The sequence below is a fragment of the Cryptomeria japonica genome, chromosome 7 (assembly GCF_030272615.1).
Source record: "Cryptomeria japonica chromosome 7, Sugi_1.0, whole genome shotgun sequence".
NCBI classification, from domain to species: Eukaryota; Viridiplantae; Streptophyta; class Pinopsida; order Cupressales; family Cupressaceae; genus Cryptomeria; species Cryptomeria japonica.
Window position 1 is genome coordinate 861,097,136 of NC_081411.1, and position 23,060 is coordinate 861,120,195.

General features: G+C 43.3%; 1 protein-coding gene across 1 annotated transcript in view; it reads left to right on the forward strand.

The window, feature by feature from the left end:
* The window catches only part of LOC131047032 (probable cyclic nucleotide-gated ion channel 5), a 369,446-nt gene that overhangs the window by 204,728 nt on the left and 141,658 nt on the right, over positions 1–23,060 (forward strand). The window contains exon 4 of the mRNA XM_057980826.2: positions 10,066–10,278. Within this exon, the coding sequence (XP_057836809.2) occupies positions 10,066–10,278 (213 nt within the window). The remainder of the gene's footprint in view (positions 1–10,065; positions 10,279–23,060) is intronic.

The window sequence follows — 23,060 nt, forward strand, 5'->3', positions numbered from 1 at the left end:
AAAAACTCTCTAAGGTCCGAAAATAAGAATGTAAAACACTGCATCAACTCGTCCCGATCATTTAAATTCATATTGCCAATTACCCAGGGTAAAACCATTTAAAAATGATAAATTCTCTTTCGTCCAACAATCGCGAAAATTTAAATCAAAGAGACAACCGTTGGAATTCAAACTTTGCAGGATCGTTCGTTCATTTCACGCGGCAAGGTTGGGTAATCTCTCGCCATCCGCTCCCATCAGGTAAGTATGCTTTGTCGCGTATGATCATTTGAAAAATGCTTAAATCGAATAGACAAATGTGTGAAATTTGATCACACTGCTTGAATTCTTGAAATCTGCATCTCTTTTTCATAAAACGTTGTTCAAAGCACTCGAAATTTAGAATTCACTCCCAAGGTTTAGCCAGAAATTGCATCTCTTTTCAAACTTAGGAAAATTTCCATGCTTTGCCTCTGTTGAAAATTAATCCAAAATCCAGAAATGATAAGTATAAATGCGCAATCAAAATCTTCATGAATGTTGTGGTTAAAATTGATCAAGCCCCTTTTAGCTAGAAGCATCACCCCATGTCTAATCTAAATCTATATTAATCCCGGCATGCTGGAACATTTTGCTATCTAACCCGCATTACTTTTCTTGTATCACCTCGTAATCCGCGTCCGACTGTGCAGGATAAATGCCTAAATTGGCAGTGGAGTCATAAAAAACGCCTGCTGCAGCCGAACCCTCACGAGCATCCAAATCAGATATCCCGCGTAAGGTTGAAAGGATGAAGTATCAGTATCAGAGGGGAGGATTGAGGGTGTCGACGTTTCAGAGCGTCTGGGACAACATTGGTGATACCAACCTTGGCCATATCGATATTTAGGACTTCAGGAATCGGGTGTTCTCACCCAACGCATATGGCAGGCCTAGGCAGATGGTGGAAAGTGGCATTGCCCAAGCGGCGGGTTTTCCTCCAGCAATACAGAACTATGAATTAGTAGTGGAGGCTGCCCGACATTATGAACCAAATTCCTGACTAGTGCTCCTGGAGAGTATGACTATCGCCGACTTCTCCCCTGAGGCTATTGGTGATGCATTTGACATCCCCTTTCCAAACAATCCCACAGCTACAACCATAGACGAAGCACAAGGGGTATATGATATGAATCTGGCCTGATGCAAGGCACTGATCAACGAAGAATGGTTCAAGGAGAAAAGGCCTTATAGCGCCAGAATTGTGAAAAAGACCCCCAGGAGTGATTTTCATAATGAACTTGGGGATATGGTCACCTTACTCAGCCGAGTCATGGGACTTCCTAAGTCCAGCTACTTTGAAGAGTGGATGTTTTATTTTACAGAGCAGGTCTTCGCCGAAAAGTCTAAGTTTGACTGGGCCTAGATCATAAGCGATAACATCCACACTCAGCTGATTGAGCTCGAAACGAAGAAGTACTTCACCATGACCTCTTATTTGGTCTATATGTTCGCCAAGAACCAGCCATTGCCACGATTGATAATGAAAGGTGAAATCGGGAATGGGCCCGGTCAGGTGAAAGTCTATGATTGTTACCCACAGTTGCACTACCAAGATATAGCTCAGAGGGTAAAGAACAACCCGGCTTATGCGGTTGGTCAGTATGAATGCGTCAATGACGCCTTCACAATGTGCTTGGTCAGGCTAATGCAGGGAGGGTTACACATAAGGCTCTCGGAGCAAGCTACTACTTTAGTACAGAGGTATGGAGCCTGGTTCATTCAGTTCCCAAGGTTTTCCTACATCCGAATAGCTGGCTTTGATGGTGCTCCCCTCCGACTTCCACGGTATCCAACCGACAAAGTAATTCTTATGGAGGTTGCAAGGCAGTCACGCTCGGTTGACATCTTACTTCGAGAAAGCAAGCAGGCTGGATTCACATATCCTATGATCATAGGCAACCATGATGTCCACTTGAAGACCCCTACCCTAGCAGAGGAGTCCCTTGCAGAGCTGGCCTCTTATGGCCTACAAGACCATTTTCCAAGAAAATACTTCGATCATGATAATCTGGCAAAACGAGCCTATGGTCGAAGGTACAGCGCAAAGGAGTCAGTTGAAGACTATTGGAAGAATTGCTCTGATGACTACGAGGTCAGGCGACAGGAATATTCTAGACTGAGTGTGCAGCAGATGCGACTCTTTGAATACCGTCGGGTCCCAGATCAGCTCACAGACTCAGGCAATTGCCTCTAAGTCCGAGAATTTGAAGCAGTAAGGCATCTCTTGCCAGGCATTGATTGGTCCCAGGACCCAATCACAGATTTCGAGGCAGTCATGGCAGCCCCAGCAAGGTACATAGATCAGTGTTTACATTAGTAGATCGAGAGGCTAATCCATGAGGGAGTCCAGTTCACTTACCATTTAATGGGCAGCCTTGATTCTCAGTCTTTAGAAGATGAAGGAACATCTAGTGCACCCTGGGAAGGAACTAAGAAACCAGAGAAAAGAAAGAAGGCTAAGGCTTGCAGAGGGACTCAGACGTCCAAAAGAACAAGAAGGGAAAAGATTCCTATAAAGAGGCCAGAGGTCACTTCATCTTCAAAAGATCCTAGTTCGTCTGACGATGCTGTAGAATTGGATTGTATACCTGCTTCGCCTTCTCAGAGTGACATCGATGCATTTGAAGCCAATGATCCTCCTGTGCTTGATGTGCTAGACACTGAGCTAAGAGCCCTCGAGTTGACCGAACTGGGTAACCAAATAGAAGAAGGAGAAATTCCATCCACCCAGGGGGTCAAAGTGCATGAACCTAGTCAACAGAGCCGTCACGAGTTGTTGCTCCACCATACAGCCAAAGATGACTCCACCGTCGAGGGAGAACAAAGGATAGACGAGACTCGTGAACTCGAGAGAGCTGAAGAACGACCTTCACATGAAGATGTCAGGCAGTTGTTCAGCGAAATAGGGGAGAATTCAGCTGCAAGCAAAGAGCTTCACACCTCTTTCACTCCTCCGGTGGCAGGGCAACTGCGAATCTGTGGTCAGTCGGTTGAGAACGTTAGAGAACAGAATGCTGACTTGACCTTATCTTCAACCCAAACAGTGCCTCAAGAGTGGGTGATTGCCAGAGCTCAGCGCAAGGCCTCCACCAAACCACCCATTGATCTAGAGGATATCTTCTCGCGTATAGATCAAGCAAAAGCTAAGGCGAAGAAGAAGCCCAGGGCATATTCTAGAGTGACCAAAGACGAACAAAGGAACCGCACTCTTCATATTGCCACCCCACCCGTAGACAAGCCAACAGATCAGATAACACTGGCAGATTATAGCATCACAACCGTCCCCATCGGACGAGCTACCAAAGAGAAAGAAAAGGAGGAATTTAAGGATTCAGTGCAGAATATACTCAAGCAGCTCGAAGAGATCATAGCGGAAAAGGACATGTATCGGGCTTGTGCTGAGCAAGCCAAAGGATACATCGATCAACTCCTAAGGCCCTTGCACAATCCCTCCGAATCCCATATTCCCCCGATAGCATTGGTGCAAAGGACCACAACTGAATTTGAAGGAGTTCGGGACACCGTAAAAGCCTTCAGGGAATGGATGCAAGACATCAAGAAAAAGGGAGAGCAGATCCTTAACGAGGTGAAAGAAATGGCCCTTCATCGAGAGCTCACTCTAGTCAAGTTATTGGAGGTAAAGAAGGAATCCCTTCATATGCACGAAGTGGCAGCCACTACCCTTCCCCTCATGAGAGCTCTTTTCTGGACACACGCGCAAATTCCCAAATTGTCTGCCATCCTGGATCCTCATAGCATCAATGTTCTCAAGGAGTGGTACTGGACCATCACCATGAAGAACGACACCAAAGAAATTATTGACAAAGAAAGTGATGCATGTGAAGCGATTCTGGGAAACATACAAGAACTAGGTAAGACCATCCTCCGATTAATGGTTTCGGGATGGATAAACGACTTGTTCGATAATGCAATCCAGCCGGACTGGGAAGAAAGATTGGGGACGGACAAGATTTCTTATTCCCCTAAGGACTTGAGTTTTGCTGGTCAGTTCCATTCAGACATATTATGCTTTGAGCGTAATCGCCCCAGCTGGAAGGACAGTTTAAAGCACGTGGACCAGTATCTCGAGGGCATGCAATACAAAATTCGTCATCCTCCCATGCCTCCATTCAGTCTGTTCTTCCAGTTGTGTATCAAGTTCCAGGAATACGTTCGCGAGGAGTGGGCAGCAAGTCGTGATTTATGGCGGGAATACCTACATGGCGAGGATCAGTTTCTAGAAAAGGAGTGTGAGACCGAAATAGAGAAAGTAATTTCTCAAAAGTTCTTTTTTCCCTCCAAATCTTAAAACTGCACTTTTGCACAAAAGGGTGACAGTTGACTTTTGGTCAACAAATGTAAAGCTTTATTTGATGCACCTTTTTGGATTATTTCAAATTGTTGTAATTATCCCTTTTTGGGTAGTTATTGCCCATTTTGGGGTAGTTGTTAATATTTGCCTCCCATTTATGGGTATGGGCAGCCATGCTTTATGGATGAATCTGGGCCACTTGTTTAGATTAAATCCAGGCCATTCATCCTTTTTTTTGAAGCCTATTTAAGGGACTGGGTTTCCCTCTTTTTGTAAGAAGTTCTTGGATTGTTGCGAAAGCTGTGGAGAAATTTACAGGAATTAATGCAAAGAATTAAGACTGTTTTCAAGTTTCCTTGTGAGTGCATGGTCTCCTTCTTCACTTAACTTAGAAATATTTCAGTTATGTCTATTTATTTTACATAGCATTTTTAATCAAGCATCTGATAGAATCCTTGCAGTCCACACCATTAGGGAACGACTGATTGCCTTTCTCTTCGCATGGTTAATCTGGACCTTTTCATGCTTAGTTCGGTTATCAAATACATACTATGAATGTAGAAGTTCTAATATTGTACTTGATAATATGAAAATCTAGTTTCTCCTTTGAAGATTGCACTGGATTTATGCAAACATTGTGTCTAACTAGCTGGTGATGTTTAATCTAGTTTCCTGGAGGTGTCTGTCTGCTTGACTGAATTTGCTATCTTAGTTAGAATTTACAGTTCATGTCTCTCTCTCCCTCTCTATCCTTCCCTCCTTTTTTCCCTTTTTATTCAGAAAATCTGCAGTCCTATCAAAACAGTATCAAATTAACTGATATCATCCGATAGAAAGATCGATAAGTTCCGGGGAACTTATCTATAAATTGCTAGTTAAATGTAAGTCCCCCTTGTGTTTCCAGCATAAACACATCAAGCCACTGAAAAAGCCCGCAGTCAAGACCTAACAAAAGAAACCTTGAGGTAGTCTCCTTTGATCACACTTAGAAAACAACATTAGAGACTCCCTTATCTCAAGAGAGAGTAGGATAATCAGTTGGCTATTCTATTCTGCGTTGGCCGTATGGAGTTTGCAACAATGCGATTCCAGACACGTCAGCAGGATCCAGGTCTTCGGATGGCCATTGAAAATAGACTTGCCACCAACGGATCCAAATTGAAACTCTACAACGCGAAGTGCGCAGGGGACCCGAGAGGATGGAAGGGGACTCGAGAGGCCGGGCAGGCGACTTGAGAGGCACAGGACCAACGCAGGAGACTCTTGGGCGAGGAAAACCGAGAAGGATGAAAGGTGATCCTAGAGACAGGGGACCTGAGCCGACGACTCTCTAGACAACTAAACTGGGAAATTGGAAAAAAAAACAAAAAAAAAAACACCGTACAACTGGGAAAAATATATATAAAAAAAAACAAACAACAACTGTACGGTCCATACAACAACCGTATGAGACACAAAAAAAAAAAGGAGGCGCGCGATGGTGGGGGCCACCGTATGGTGGACCACTGGCGGTGGAGCCACCAAACGGTGGGACCACCGATGGCGGAACCACCAAACGGCGAAACCACCAAACGGTGGGACCACCGGGCGGTGGACACCCTCACATAAAAGCCCCGCATAAGTCTGCACACGCAAAGGAGAAGAAATAAAAACCCTGCACCACGCAGCCCACGCCAAAAAAAAAAAAAGGAGAGGCGCACAGCAACGCAGCCATAAACTCAGCACCGCACAAACAAACACAGCCATACGGTGGAGGGGTGTTGACCGCATGATTGGCGGTGTCAGTGTTGTTGTTGACGGTACGGGGAGGTTGTATGGCTGGGGTGCCATCGGGCACATTACAGTGGACAACAAAAAAAAAACGATGACGACCAAATTGAAAAATCATTCGATGACATCTGGAGCCAGGACGTTGCAAATACTAGAGTGGAGAAGAAGGGTTTTGACACCTTAAAATATCACATAAATGATGTGCGCCATGGACTTCGTATGGTTATGAGGGTTGTAAATTGGTGTTGGTGGCGGGGGCGCTACCCCTCGACCCCGCGAGGGGCGCTGCCCCAGACCCCGCGGGGGTGCTACCCCTCGACCCCGCTAGGGGCACTACCCCTAGACCCCCAGTTTATTTTTGAGCTACAATAAACTTTTTGAGTTGGGCGTAGGGCATCAAAGAAGGCACGGTAAGTGTTGGGTTGTCCCGTATTGTGAGAAAGAAGCCTGCAGCTAAGCATTGGCGGGGAAGCCATAAGCCGTAGAGGGAGACGGATTTGGAGGTTGCGAACAAACAGAGTTTGAGGGATGGCATTGCAAGAACGTGAAGTCATACGACACCAAGGAGTTATTCAGTTCAGTTATTAGCCTTTGGGGAGTGTGATGGAGGATTTGAGGCGTCTCCTAGCCTTTGTGCCAGAGGATTGTAGCCACCTCCAGGCATGAATGGTATGCTTTGGGGAACTTGGAGTATATCTCGGCTAGACGAGAGGTTGCCTTGGTGGATGCAGAGAGGGCTCGGGAGGAGCTGACCACCAGGTTGGAGGCAGTATTAGCATGAGACATAGCTCAGCGTACCCAGGAGTTGGATGCCGAGAGGGCAGCGCGGGTGGCTATTGAGGACAAATTGGCTAGGGAGATAGTATCATTTGAGTAGCAGTTGGTGGAGGCTGAGACTGAAAAACATGTTTTGCAGACAAGTTTGGTTTAGGCACAGGAGAACTGTGATGTCAAAGAGGCACTTGAGCATTGGATGGTAGCAGGCAAGGGTTTTTAGGCGAGGCCGCAGCAGGTGTAGGGGTTCCAGGTTCGACTGGTGTCAGCAGTTCTCTACCTTGGTTTTGTTTAATGTCATCTCTATTTTTGTATTAAGTCGTCCGGAGACTTCTTCTTTTCTTGGGGGAGATGATGTTGCCGGGAATAATCATTATGTTATGTTGTCATATTATGTTTATGTTGTCGTCGGTAGTAATGAGTTACGGCGGTCAGTTAGTTAGTCGTCTCGAAGGGCAATTGGACGCGACGGTTGGTCGCACCCCTTCGGGTATTATATGTTGCGTACCTTTCCTTCGAAGTGGCATTAGAATAGTTGTATCAGATGTAATGTTATAAGCACGTGATGTACATGGACTGTTGAATTAATATAGAAACTGGCTCTTTAATATATTTTCACTATGTTCTGTGTATTTACTTTCTGCATTTAAGGTTTACCCGTATGTGGCAAACATTGGCAAACAAGACTCAGGTTGTAAATGTGATAAAGCTGGTTCATACAAAGGGACTTAAACAATTGTTCTAGGATCTCAATCAGTTCTTTCCCTCAAAATGACTTAAGATTTGCAATTAGGCTCTTTTGACTACTTCTACGGATGCTGTTTGTAAATAAAATGTAAAAAGGATTGAGTTTAGGAATCTAATCTAATGCTAACAATGCAAGAAACTATCAATGACTTAGTGAAACCAAATCAAACTTTGCTTCACCATTAGGAACAACTATGCAAAGGTGATGCAATCCTCTAAGGAGATATTAATGATTTTCAAATTGCCTACACACATTAACACCAAAGATAATGTGAATGAATGATAGTAAAGCAATTGAAGTTAAGTTCTAATGGGGTTCAGTCTAACCATGCACTGCGACTTGCAATCAGCAAATCACAAATGGTATTAACAAGTAGGTTTCACCATAAATCAACAACAATGCCTTTCATCATTGTTTCTCAATTTCTGGTAGAAATTCCAATGGGAATTTTCCTCTTTAGTGATATTAGGTGGACCTTTCTTATGACTAAGCCAAGCTTGTTGCATGCTTAGTTGGTTATTGCTGATTTCTGTTGCTTTGATGCAGATATGGACTGTCTTTTCCATATTTTACATGTGTGTGTGAAGCTATTGTCCTTTCTTCTGCTCCTCGCTGCTACAAACCCTCCTTTATATCTGCACTTGTCTAAGGTGCCTTTGACCTGCTCCATGTGCGATTTAATCAATCTGAAATTTTCTTCAGAAATGGTACTCATGCTTGTGTTCTGTTCTAATATTGCTCTTAAACTCTGATCTTTGTATTATGCTAAAACTCTGATCTTTGTATTATGCTACTCTGGTGAACCAATAGTTCACAAATTTGGTGAATCACCAAGTACTTGCAAGTTTCTTTGCTCTGTGAGTACTCACAAGTTTTACTCACCGAGTTTTTTTGAAAAACTCACCAATACCCAAAAACTCAGTGAGTTTTCCCACTTGACTCACTGCATGTTAAAATCATGGAAAAAAACATGGGTTAAACACTCAAAAAACTAGACGTTTTTGGAAGCATTGCTTTTTACCTATTAAAAAATTATGGAAAACAGTGTGTACCATGAAGTTCTATTGTTTTGGAGATCTTCATTTGGGCTTGGTGTTAGGTGCTCTAACCCTCGATCTTGCTCTGTATTGCAAAAGGAATGTATTAGGGGTGTTGCCCCCAAACCCCACGAGGGTTGTTGCCCTTCAACCCTGCTGGGTGCACTGGCCCTAGATCCCCATGAGGGATGTTGCCCCTAAATCTCCACAAGGAGTGCCGCCCTCAATCCCATTGGGAGCATTGCTCCAAGACACCCACCATATTCATTTAATATCTTTTGTAGTTGTATTTTGCATAAAATTTATGATTTTTTAAAATATTATGCTTGTTTGAAAATTTAAGTATTTTTCAAGCTGCCCAACTTTGGGGAATTTTGGCAAGTACTCTCTAAATCTGAAACTTTTAGCTTGCCAAAGACATCTGGTCTGAGTCTGTGAACTATGGCTGAAACTGTCATTTTAAATTCTGCTGAAGGGCTGAAACTGTCATTTTAAATTCTGCTATAGGCACCATTCAGCAAGTCTGGAATCTTCTGCAGAATGCTGCCCCTTCTGTTGAAGATGCTTCTTGTCAAATGGGATGAAGAATGATTATGAATCTTGACCTCTTAAATACATAAATGATGTTTTAATGATGTAGGTTGGCCCAAAATCAGACCCGAAGAGGCTATGTTGTCCCTAATCCTGAAAATTTTGTTTTTCTTTGAAAATTTGGAGGGGTGTAACAGGTACCAGTTCCTCTGGCACCTGATTTTATACCTGTACCAATGATAATCTGAAATGGGTCCATAAGGAAATGGTTTGGATACCTTTTTGGCATGCAGATCAATACATACAAAAAATTAGAACTATTGACTTAAAGTACAAGAAATTTAATGTAATATTGTTGTTTTTATCAATGGATGTTCAAGATTTGAATTTCAATAATTTAATATTGTATATTATATTGATTATTTATTGAATGAGAATGGAAATATAATGGAAGGTAACAGCACTTAATATTAAATTGTGGTTTATACTGTTTGTATAAATTTTAATTTTTAGCATATACACAGTTTTTCATAGGTGATGGAACCAGGAACCAGAATGTAATTCACCCTTCCAAGCCATCGTAACATTACGAAACTTGGGGGAAATACTGTTATCAGTTCCAGTGCTACACTCATATGTTTCCACTTTTGGGAAATTGGAATCACCCAACACATTATTTAAATAAGAGTGGGAACCATTCCCTTGGACTCTAGTTTAGTTAAGGTGTCTGCTGAAGCTATTGGTACTGATTGAAGTTTGGGATTTTGTTGTTGTTAATCAATATGCATGGTTTTTTTGATTATAAGGTATGCAATTTTGTTTTTCGAATGATGTATGAAAGATTTTCTAATAGTTGCTAATGATTTGTACAGGTCATTATCTGGATATTTGTTCCAAAATTGACAGGTTCAAATGCATTGTATACAAAGAATGCTTTACGATTTATCATCTTTCTTCAGTATTTGCCAAGATTCTTCCGTATGTTTCCACTTAATGCAGAGGTTGTAAGGACCAGTGGACGATTCAATCAAACAGCCTGGGCAGGGGCTGTTTACAATTTACTTCTGTTTGTTCTTGCAAGTCATGTAAGCATGGATAAATTTTTGGGATTGGACAATTTTATATTTCTTCTATTTTTGTTCAGCTTTTTGTATTTTAAAATTGAAATGTTGGCTTTTAATAATTAGGATTTACTTTTTCTTAATGAGCACAGTGATGATGACAGATTTTGGTTGGTTTTCTTTGCATTCAGTTTAATGAAGTTTTATCAGCAACAATAGTTAATTATTTAGATTAATAATAGCTGTATATTTAGTTATTGCTAAGAATGAGATGCTTAAGAATTGCTTTCTAATCATATTGGTTCTATTAGGATTTAACTATGCAGTTGTTGAGTCAAACTCGTCGACCAATATTTTCATGAATAGTGGCTCACATGGACCCATTGCTCATGAGCATGAATGGTCCATTCAGCCTCATTATATCTAGGTGATGCCTATAGGGGTGAAGCATTGGGAATTTTTGGGAGGTTACTCATCTCAATAGCACCTTGAATCAAATGCTCTTAACCATGGAGTTTCCCCCAAGATCAAGCCCACTTAGCTTGCTACCTTATTTACAAAACATTCAGCAATTTTTGTGCCTTATAAACCATTTATTATCTAAAAACACCTCCTACTTGTCAACTTTGTAATCAGCTGAGACCATGTTGTTATCAGGATAAGCTGTTGTAGACCTTGCAAATCTATGTAACATTGTAATTATTTAATATTTGTATTATATTGTAATGTTTGGGTCTTAATGGATTGTGGCAGCATGCTTGGGAAGAATCTAAGAATTCTTTGGATGACACACTATTCCACTTGGTATTTGTATTATGACGTGTAAGAGAGAATCTATGTCATGTAAGATGTGTAAGAGTGTCTATGACATTGCAAAATGTGTAAGGGAATATGACTTGTGTAAGTGTGTAAGACCATTAAAAGGGGTGGTTATGACATGTGTAAAAGAGCATCTATGTCATGTAAGATGTGCTAGAGTATCTACAACATTGCATGAAGAGCACACGGTTATACTGTTTCAACTTCAATCACAAGTATATAACTTATTAACATATTTATTGCATACCAACATTCATATGTGATCTAACTAATATTAATACAAGTAGAACACAAGATATATACGTGGAAACCCTTACGGGAGAAAACCACGGCAAATCAACACTTTTATATAATTCTTCTTTTACAATGTTTGTAGGCACCAACCTACTAGAGGCATCAACCCCTATCTTTGTTTGTGAGAACCAACCCACAGGAAGCACCAACTCCCATATCTGAATTTTGTTTCCACCTTCTGAATGTTGCCACTACAATGGATAATGTACAATTCAATCTCTTTAACACTTATTCTTTCCTTCACAAATCTGCTTATAACATTTTTCTATACATATCGTCTTCCTTCAAATCTGCATATAACTCTCTTCAAATAGATGTATATACAAACTTATATATCTGCTGCCATACACTCAGAAATCTTTTTTTAATGATCTTCTATTCATTCGAAACAAGTCTGCTGCTATACTATATGCCTTTATACACACAACACTTAACACTCACTTCTCAAATCTGCTTTCAAACTGATCATAAATCTGCATTTATATCTTCACATACTTCCTTTCTCAAATTTGCTATTTGGTGTATAAACTTGATTGTTCTTTTATTCATGACATACTTTTCTGTATGATATTATGCTTGGAAACTTTATCACACATCCACTATTGTTCTTTTTTTGTTCAAGAAATTTGGTGTGTACCTGTTGATGTGTATTTTGTACACGACCAAACACAAAATAAAATACCTAAAAGGTACCTTATCCTCTCTTGAGCAAAGTTCTTGACTGCTGAAGATCTCGCCAAAGGATCAGTCAGAGTAACTCCAAGGTTCTGCTTTGTAGGATCTCTACTCGTGGATAAGCTCTTCGCGGTATGATGTGATTTTGCTGGAATCACAAGGGGACTTACACTCAATGACCTAAACGTCTGATTTGTTGGAATCACAAATCCTATTAACTAACTGGAAGACAAACAAATGACAAAAGATGCAGGGTTCAGGACGTCTACTCTACTACTTAGAATGCGAGAAAATGAATGAATGACTAGGTGGAGTCCTACTGGGCTGGGTCTCACCATCAGGTTGAACAATTCAACACCAACTCAATGCGATCTTCTAAGGGATGCTTCCAACATGTTCAAATCGTACACCATCTGACAATGATCACCATTCAAGATAATGCATGAACAATAGACGTGTAACGACTTAAGATTAAGCTCATTTTATGCCAGTTGACCACGCAGGGCGCACTTACCACCAGTAAGAGGCTAGTGGTATGGACTAGACAGATTCCACACAGGTGCATTCAACAATTTTCTTCACTCAATTTAATCATCTATCATCAAAAATGAAGATTCAACAAGAGACCATGCACATTGCAAAGAAACAACATATTCCACCATATCTTCAATGAAAAGAAGTCTTTACAATTAAGGCAACAATGTCTTGCCTTCTCTTCTTAATCTACTCTAATTGCTATTCTACTATTCTGGCCTCTATTACTAACTATTAACTATTAGCTATTATTGACTAACTATTAGCCTTTACAAATGAGGAGCCAGGGCTTATATAGCGCCCTCAATACAATTCAATGGCTCGGATCAATTTGAGATCAATGGCCGAGATTTTACAATGAAAACCCTAATTAGGGTTTGTTACAACAAACTCAATTCTGGTCAATGAAATAATTGCATTATTTGGACACATGTCTTCTTTGGAATATTCGACCAATGGAGAACCGGGGTAGGTACATCAAAGTTTGTGCCATCTCCTATGAGTCAAGTACATTGAATTTGGACACGCTGAAGTGGACCAATCCGACTGGAGGAGTGATAACTAGGATGCCACCTTGTCTGACACTTGTAACATGGTAGATATTCAATTTGATGTTGTTGAGAAGCTAGCTTTAATTAACTCTTCTAAAACTGTTTGCTTCTTCAACGAACCCTTGCTTTAACTTCCTTTGTCTTCGATGTGTAGGATGGATGGTGTACCTTTCCTTTGAATGCTGGACTAGAAGAGGTCGTCCCTGATGATGCTGGACCGGACAAGGCCGTCCTTGATGATGCTGGACCGGAGAAGGTCGTCCTTGTTGATGCCGGACTGGAGAAGGTCGTCCTTGTTGATGCCGGACTGGAGAAGGTCACCTTTTAACTGCAAGACAAACAAAAAGATGATTAAGGACACATGATAAATTCATTTCAACATAGCATTTTCAACTTAAATCATCAACGAAAAGATATCAACATGAAACTTGCCCAAGATCTTCTCCAGGAACAGACCCAAGAAGAATTTTGCTCTGGACCATTTGGAAGGGTCAGGAGCGAAATTCCAACTTTAGCTCAAAATTCACATTTTTGAAGGTCAAACATCTTTCCAAGGCATTCCAAATAGCTTTTCTCACCCTAGTCCAGGCCCGACTTAGCACAAAATTTAGAGAAAATGATGGTTTTAATGTTTTTCGCTCTGGACCCTTTGGAAGGGTCAGGAGCAAATTTCTTGTTTTGAGCATGTTCCTCCATCCTTTCAACTTCAATTCACCTCCAAGACTAAGGACACATTGCCTCACTCCTATCTAGGCCATGAAAATCAAAATTTTAACTTGTCTTGCAAAGAAAGTAGGTGATCCTAGGATTTTCGCTCTGGACCCTTTGGAAGGGTCAGGAGCGAAATCCTTGGTTTGGGCTAATTTCCATCATTTTTCAACACCAATAAACTTCAAAAGGCAAGAACATGTCTCCTCGCACCCATCCAAGCCATGAAAACCTAACGTTTGAGTAGACTTGCAAGGAAAATAGGTGGTTTTAAGATTTTCGCTCTGGACCCTTTTTGGCTCAATTCCTTCAAGTTTGATAATTATTGACCATTCAAGGACATGCCTAAGGACACCTCCAATCTTGACCCACACCAGACTTGGCATAAATTTGAGGGAAAAGATAGGTTTTGCAAAATTTTGCTCTGGACCCTTTGGAAGGGTCAGGAGCGATTTTCCTTTTCTAGCACAAAATCATCATTCTTTCAATCCCAATCTTCTTTACAAGATACATTTCATCATTTTTCCACCAAGGAACAAGGATTGAAGCCTAAGCAAGGTCAAAAAACTAGGTTTACAAGGAATTTCGCTCTGGACCCATTGGAAGGGTCAGGAGCGAAATTTTCTTTCTAGGCTTGAAATTTCATCTTTTGTTGCTTTCCATCATTCCTCAAGGCAAGAATATGTTTATCCTTCCTCCAACATGCCTTGGACACTAAGGACTTGGCCTAACAAGGAAGACAATGAGGTCCATGAAGATTTTCGCTCTGGACCCTTTGGAAGGGTTAGGAGTGATTTTCATGATTTGAGCTTGATTCTCCATTTCTCCAACTCCAAACCACCTCAAGAGGCAAAAACATGCTATCCCACTTCCATCTACGCCATAAAAAACTAAGGACTTGACCTCCTCCAATGGAAAAATAGGTGTTTCTAGGAATTTCGCTCTAGACCCTTTGGAAGGGTCAAGAGCGAAATTCACTATTTGGCTCAAAATCCTTCACTTCTCAATGCTTTCAAACATTTCCAGTGGCAAAAGATGTCCATCCTTCCTTTCAAGGTGCCTTGCAAATCAAAATTTGGTCAAACTATGGAAGAAATGAGTCTTAGGTAGATTTTCGCTCTGGACCCTTTGGAAGGGTCAGGAGCGAAAATCTCCTTCTAGGCTAGATTACTCACTATTCAAACTCCAAACCACTTCAAGAAGCAAACTTAGATCATTTTCCACCCGAGGAAGAAGGTTTCAAGGTCAAACAAGGTAGCAAATGAAGTTTATGATGAATTTCGCTTATAACTCTTGTTTTCTTCCTTATTTTGGCTAGGCATTGGCTTGATGGGAGATGAATGGGTATGTTTTTGCCTTGAGAGGGAGTTTGATTGATTTTGAAGAACAAGATTTTGGCCTAAAGGAGAATTTCGCACCTGACCCTTTTCAAGGCAAAAACATACCCATTCATCTCCCATCAAGCCAACGCCTAGCCAAAATAAGGAAGAAAACAAGAGTTATAAGGATTTTCGCTCTAGACCCTTTGAAAGGGTCAGGAGTGAAAATCATGTTTTGACCTTGATTCTTGATTTTTCAAACTCGAATCTTCCTTGGGGGGCAAACATAGATCTTTCTTCATGCATCTCCACCTTGGTCCTGACTCTTGCTAAAGGAAAAAATGTGTGTTTCAAGAATTTCGCTCTGGACCATTTCGAAGGGTCAGGAGCAAAATTCACATTCTTGGCTAAAATCTTCACCTCATCCACCTTTACTCACCTCCTAAAGTTAGAACATGTCAAGACACCATGACCAGCAACATGAACACTCAGAAAAAACTCCAAAATATCTGAAACCGAGACACAAATCGGCAACATTGTTCCTCAAATCTACTCCTCTGGATGAAGAGCAGTCACAAGCTCAATTAGTTGCTATATTGCAAGCAAGAAACCAAGCAGGAGCTAGGAGGTATGCATTCCTCGAAGCTTGACTCCAAATTTTGGCAGCACTTCGTTATAATTTTCTTCATAGAGGATGAATGAGAAGCCCAACGCTCTCATTTATAGAGTTTTAAAGCTCAAATTCAAATGCAAATGCCTCCAAATTCGCCCAAATCACATATCATTTCATTCCAGTCACATTTAGCGATTTATTTCATTTCATTTCCTTCAAGTATATGGCACCCAAGATGAAAATCCACCACCTAGTCTTCAAGTTCGAACTTTTCCCTTGGTCCACACTTTGCAACATAAAAACATTAAACTTAATCATTGTTTGCTGATATAGAATCCTCATCAAGTTCCATTTCATCATCCGGATCAAAAGGAAATTCATCCCACATGGTCTCCTCATCGTCCTTACCTTCCTTCACACCTGGATCCCAAATACTAAAAGGCTGATTACTTTGCTGAGTTAAAAAGTGTTCACCATAGCTCCAAGTATCATCTAACTTAGATCTTGAATCTTCTCTTGGTTCCCCCACATTGTTATTTTCACGAAGTGCAATGCTAGAACCAAGGGATGTTCCATCTTCCCACTCAAAAAGTGGATTGTCATATGTTCTCACTATACCCATCTCAAACAATGGGTTATCAACAATCTGAAAAGTATTTCCTTTTTCCAACTTAGACCAACTATCTTGCTGTCCTAAATCTGAAAATTCCAATTTAGGACATTGCTCCAAGTCAAAGACTTTCAAAATTTGGTCAAGCTCATTCTTCAAACTAGGAGTCTCAACCCCATTATTCTAAAATGCAATTTCTGATTGGTTCTCTAAATCTGCCACTTGAATGTCATCATTTTGGTATATTTTAAACTCACAAAATAGGACAGCGTCTTGGTCATTAGGAACTTTATCATTAGCTACAATATTTTTAGATTCATGACATGAATCTCCATCCAACAATCTGTGAACCTTTTCCTCTTGTTTAATATCTTCAATTTTCATCTGCTCTTCCTCTACAAGCACATGAGTGTATTCAACACTGTCACTAACTCCATAAGAAACATTAAGAGATTCATCATGCACAACCTCACTTCCTGTTTTTTCATCTTCTTCTGGCAATGGTCTTAAGGACAAATGATTGTCCAACTTCTGAACCCACGATCTAGTAGAACTCTTATCACTACCGTCAAAGTTGGCTAGAGTAACCTTTCCAAGGGCTTGCTGATAATCTAGTGGAGCATGAGGGCGATTATCATATCTTCAACCTCTTTTTATCTTTTGGTTCATAAACTGGTCAAAGGTGAGGATATTCCGGAACTCTGTAGGGAGAGAAACATACTCCATGTAACTATTCCTTATTTCATCCATTGTTGATATCTCAGTTTCAACTTGAGGCACTTCCTTTGGTAGGAAGATGGGTTGCAAAGGCCTTGGTACAAACCCTCCAAGTGTTCCTCCATTGTTGTTAGCTTGGAGTCCATTTGTGGGCTGATTAGGAGTCCCACCATAATTCTGATTAAGTTTGGCCAGCAACTGGGACATCATGTTCATCATGGTTTCAAATTTTCTTTCCACTCTAGCATAAGGACCCTCATTTTGTTCTGTTGTTCTCTCTGCCATAGAATCAACCACTGTTTCTCTGTCAGTCAAGGAGAACTCTGATCACTCGGAACACATATGCTGGCAGGAAAACCAGCTCTGATACCACTGTAATATCCCCGTTAATTTTTTCCAATTTTTTTCACAAAGTTACATTCAACACAACACTTGTTAATGTTAGGAAATGAAAACCAAATGCTGCTGAAAGTAACCCTCCACTTTTTGATCATCGAGAGCCCAATCTGGGAGGGTGAGAGCATACAGTGTCAAGGGGATCATTAGATGCCAATATCTGAAAATGATTACAATCTTCGAGCGGCAAGCCAACCCCTTCCGCTTATACAGCGGGATATTAAAACAATGCAATCAACTGAAGAATGCAATCACTCAACGACTTGTGCAGCGGGAGGACAAGAAATGAAAATTAATATCAACTCCACCGCTTATTCAGCGGGAGGACAATATTACAAACTCAAGATAGGCGGCCAAGCCAGCCTCTTCCACTTATGCAGTGGGAACCCAATGTTTGCCTCACTGGGTAAACGGAAAGAGTACAGAAGTAATGCAGAAATGAACAATGCAAGTACAAGATGAATATGAGAATAAGCTTTCCATTAATGACTTAGAATGCACTCAATGTCCATAGTATTATCTGTCGTAAACATCACATCCTTCAATACCCGCACGTAGTACAATATGTAACAACCGAAGGGGTGCGACACAACCGTCGCGACTCCAACTACCTACCTGTCGGCTAACTAACGACTAACAAATAACATTACTACCAAAACATAAGATATACATATTTCTCGACAACATCATCCCCCCCAAAAAGAAGTCGTCTCCGATGACTAACAACAAAATGGGAGACAATGCAACCCATACAAATTATACATCCAAGACAAAACTAAGGAGGGGGCTGAGGAAGTGTCCCTGAAGTAGAAGGCTGAGATGCCGGTGGCTGGGCCGCCAAGTAGGCGTGGAGCTCATAAACCTGCTGAGTACGTGCAATCACATCACGCTCCACCACCAACACTTTCTCCAAAGCCGTCTTCACCATATGCGTGGCTTCTAGTAACTCCTCTTTCGTATCCGCTGTCTCCATCATACAGACCAATCGAGCCTACAACTGGCTCCTCTCGACAGTGAGTGCATCCAACTCCTGCTGCACGAGGCTCCTCCCACTCTACTCTGCCGAAAGACGAGTCTCCACCTCAGCCTTCTTTGCTCGGGCCATCTGAAGCTGTGCCAACAACTGGACCCTCTCTGCTGCCCACGAGGCCTGCCGACTGGCCACATCCCTCTCCAACTCGACTCGAGTAGCCTCGCGGACCGCAAACTCATGCTACGTATGCCTTAATGCATAGTAGGCATCTCGGTAGACCTGTTCAATCTCTCAGACGACTACCATCACCCGACTCTCCACAATGGGCTCACGCACAATGCAAGCCTGCAGCATCTCATCTATCTGAGTAGTCGGCCATCCCGGAGACTCAAAGCATGTAGCAAATGCTGCGGGGCAGCCTGCCCGCATAAACTGTAGGACCCTCTCTAACTCCACCACAACCTGCTGTAATGCTCGCATCTAGGCCGTGGCCACCACTCGCCTACCCCTCGTCACCATGTCAACTAAATAGGCCTCAATGTCCTCCCCCTCTTGCTCCGAAGGTTGTGACGGTGATGGAAGTGGCATCTGTGTAAGAGCACCAAGGGGTAGCTCAGAAGTCTCTGTCGGAATCGATACTGTCGCATCCTGCTGGTATGAAGGCACCTCCTCTGCTACTAGAGGTGTGGTATCCCCCGACTCTTGGATGGCATAGACAACCTCTCCAGCCTCGTTCCCAACGGCTGGTACATGCGCCTCGCCAGATGAATCGTCCAAGTCTACTACCTCAGCTAGAGTCGCTCGACAAGGTGAGAATACAGCAGCTCCCACGGGTGGTACCATTGTCATGTGAAATTGCTAAATCGGCCAGCTCTCCATAGCCACTATCGACGGGTCTATACTAGGGATCCCCGAAACTCTCTGCATCTCTACGACTAGAGTGTGTGTCGCCATAGCCATGGGCTCCTCCAACAAGGAGGCAGAAACGGTCACCACTGCCTCAGGTCCAACAACATCCAACTGCACCTGAGGCTCCGTATCAACCAACTCCCTTAGTCCTTGCTCCTCATCTACCACTACTCGATGCGGCGACCCATCTGTACACGACTCCGCTATGTCTTCGGTAAGTGCCTCAGTGGCCGGGGCCAGTCCCGAAGGTGGTGCTCGACCCTGCGGAGGTGATGCTACCTGCTGTTGGATGGGGCCAAGTGCAACTGGCATGCGACTCTGCCCAAATGCCAGAATAGAGGTGCCTCCCACTCCAGATGACATCACAAGTGTGCCCATCGGTAGCAAGGGTGGGGCAAAAAGGACCCTCTCCTCCGTCGCCCTACTGCTATCATCCTCCTCATCCTCCGCTTCCGAATCCTCTGTACTACTGGAAGTTTCCGTCCCACTATCAGGTTCCCTTGAGGCCGTATCTACCATTCGTTTCCGCTTTGCGGAAGAGTGAGCAATGTCAAGGTGTCTCTAATACATGATCAGAGGCTCACTTGCTGCCAACAGTCCCTACAACCGTACCTCCAACTCTGCCTCCGGCACTACTTCCTGCGTGGCCTCCAAGAACAGTCTTATGGCATAATGGGGCATATAAAACATGCGATGCTGCATCGTCAAGAACTCGCACATTCTCTCTGCTAGCAACGCAGCCCAATCGTACACAATGCCGTTCATAAGCCCGTTCATGAGCATAATCTGAGGGAGGGCGATGTTCGACGCCCTACCAGATCTCGTCAATCTGCTCTTAATGACATCCATTATGCATTGCCAGTGGCCCTCTGCAACAAAGGTCTTGCGTATTCCTTGTCCCTTCGTGGCATCAGCCACGTTGTCCAGCTCCGTTGTTGTCAAGTTTCTGGATACTAATTTAATCCAATATTCTTTCTCCTCATGCTACATCTTCTTAGCCTTCAACTCGATTTTCCTGCCCTGTCTGCCTGGGATGCTGAATACTCTGGTAAAGTCCACAGCTTTGAAGGATATGGCGACATCCCTCCCGATATACTCAAAAGTAATCGTCTGTGTGTGTCTATCAAAGGTGTCCACCATAAACCGTAGGGCACCCTCATACTCTCGGATAGGAAACACAGGCATTCAGATAGCCCACTCCACTCCTACCTTACGAAGGTTCTGCTTCACCAAATCATCGTCGGGTGTGTCCTGCCACCATTTCATGCATTCAGACCCGTTCAGTCCCTCGAAGGTGATATTCTGAGGGGTCAATGTATTTTTTTCACTTGTCGCAGGTTGTGGTGTTTTTTGCTTTTTCTTCTCACTTGCGCTAACATCCATTGCGCTACCTGCAACACGCACACCTGACGACAGGACCCTGGTATTTTTATTCATCTGGCTGCTACTAGAGGAAGCCTACAACTGCTTCTTCCAACTCCGTTTCCCAGCCGACTCCTTTAATTTCTCGTGTAACTGATTTCTGGTTATAGTCGTACGGTCTTGAAACACTTGCGGAACCACCTTAACTACTTCCTGGATGGTTATGTGTGGCTGCGTATGCTTTGCGTGTGCCTGCCCTGTGCTAGCATGGGCGCTGCGTTGTTGGGCGGATTGTGTGTGGGGTGGGGTGGGGTGGGGCTGCGTTTTTATGCGGGCTGCCTTTATGTCTTGCAGCGACACCTTTATGCCTTGCGGCGGCAATATCCATCCCATGGTGGTTCCACCGTCAGTGGTCCCACCGTCGATGTTGCCACTGCACGGCAGCCATCGTACGGTGGTTTCACCGTCAGTAGTCCTACCGTTCGGTGTTGCCACCGCAGGTGGTCCCATCGTGGTTTTTTTTGTTGCCGTACGGCCCATTGTCGTACGGATCGTACAAATTTTTTTTTATAAAATTTTCAAACACCCTGATTGGAGGGTCCAACTTCCCTCTGTTCGTGGTAAACCTTCAATTTGGACCCGTTCAGGGCTTCGGTCACTTCGCAGCCGTCCACTGTCCACAGTCGAATCGATCCATTTGCTGCGACTTCGCGAACTTTGTAAGGTCCTAGCCACCTCACTTTAAATTTTCTAGGTTTCATTTCATTTCGCCCACTATATTTCAACACGAGTTGTCCTGGGGTGAACTTCATTCGTTTTAGATGCTTATCGTACCCCAAACCTCGGTGACATAGATAATCCTCAGATCATTCTTGTCGGCAACGATTGGAACCCTATGTGGAAGGCCACAGCCTTCAAAATCTTTATTATTCTTCTTCTTATGTACGGGAAGGAGACCGTGGTTACTGTAGAATTTATGGTTCCAGGTCTTCAGATGGCCATTGAAAATAGACTTGCCATCAACGGGTCCAAATTGAAACCCTACCACGTGAAGTGCGCAAGGGACCCGAGAGGCCGGAAGGACACCCGAGAGTCCGGAGGGGGACCCGCGAGGATGGAAGGGGACGTGAGAGGCCGGGCAGGTGACTCGATCGGCACAGGACCAAAGCGGGAGACTCTCGGGCGAGGCAAACCGAGAAAGGGCAATCCCAGAGGCATGGGAATTGAGCGGAAGACTAGATTAGAGATTTTAAAAAAAAAAAAAAAATCTTTGTGGCGGTGGGACCACCGTACGGTGGACCACTGACGACGGAGGACACCTACGGTGGAATACCACCGTACGGTGGACCCCCATACGGTTGAACTGCATTGGGCGTGCAGAAGGAGGACCGTACGGTGTGGACGGTTGGTCATGTTTTCCGTACGATGTGATCTGTACGATGGAGGGGTGACCGTACAGTAAGGAGGGTGTTGACCACACAGGAAGGTGGCCGTACGATTGGGTGTTGGCCGTACGGGAAGGTGGTTGTACGAGTGGAGAAGAAGCGTTTTGGCATCTTAAAATATCACAGAAATGATGTGTGCCATGGACTTTCGTATGGTCCTGAGGGTTGTAAATTGGTGTTGGCGGCGCTACCCCTCGACCCCGCTGGGGCGCTGCCCCGGACCCCCAGTTTATTTTTGAGCTACAATACACTTTTTGAGTTGGGCGAAGGGCATCAGAGAAGGCAAGGTAAGTGTTGGGTTGTCCCGTACTGTGAGAAAGAAGCCTGAAGCTAAGCAGTGGCAGGGAAGCCATAAGCCATAGAGGGAGACGGATTTGGAGATTGCAAACAAACAGAGTCTGAGGGAAGGCATTGTAGGCACGCAAAGTCCTATGGCACCAGGGAGTTATTCAGTTCAGTTATCAACCTTTGGGGAGTGTGATGGAGGATTTGAGGCGTCTCCTAGCCTTTGTGCCAAAGGGTTGTGGCCACTTCCCAGCATGAATGGTACGCTTTGAGGAACTCGGAGTATGTCTGGGATGGACGAGAGGTTGCCTTGGTGGATGCACAAAGGGCTCGGGAGGAGTTGACCACCAGGTTGGAGGCAGGAGTAGCGTGAGACTTAGCTCAGCGTATCCAGGAGTTGGATGCCGAGAGGGCAGCGCGGGTAGCTATCGGGGACAAATTGGCTAGGGAGACAGTATCATTTGAGTAGCAGTTGGTGAAGGCTGAGACTGAAAAGTGTGTTTTGCAGACAAGTTTGGTTTAGGCACAGGAGGACTATGATGTCAAAGGAAGCACTAATGGTGAAATCCGCACTTGAGCTTTGGATGCTAGGAGAA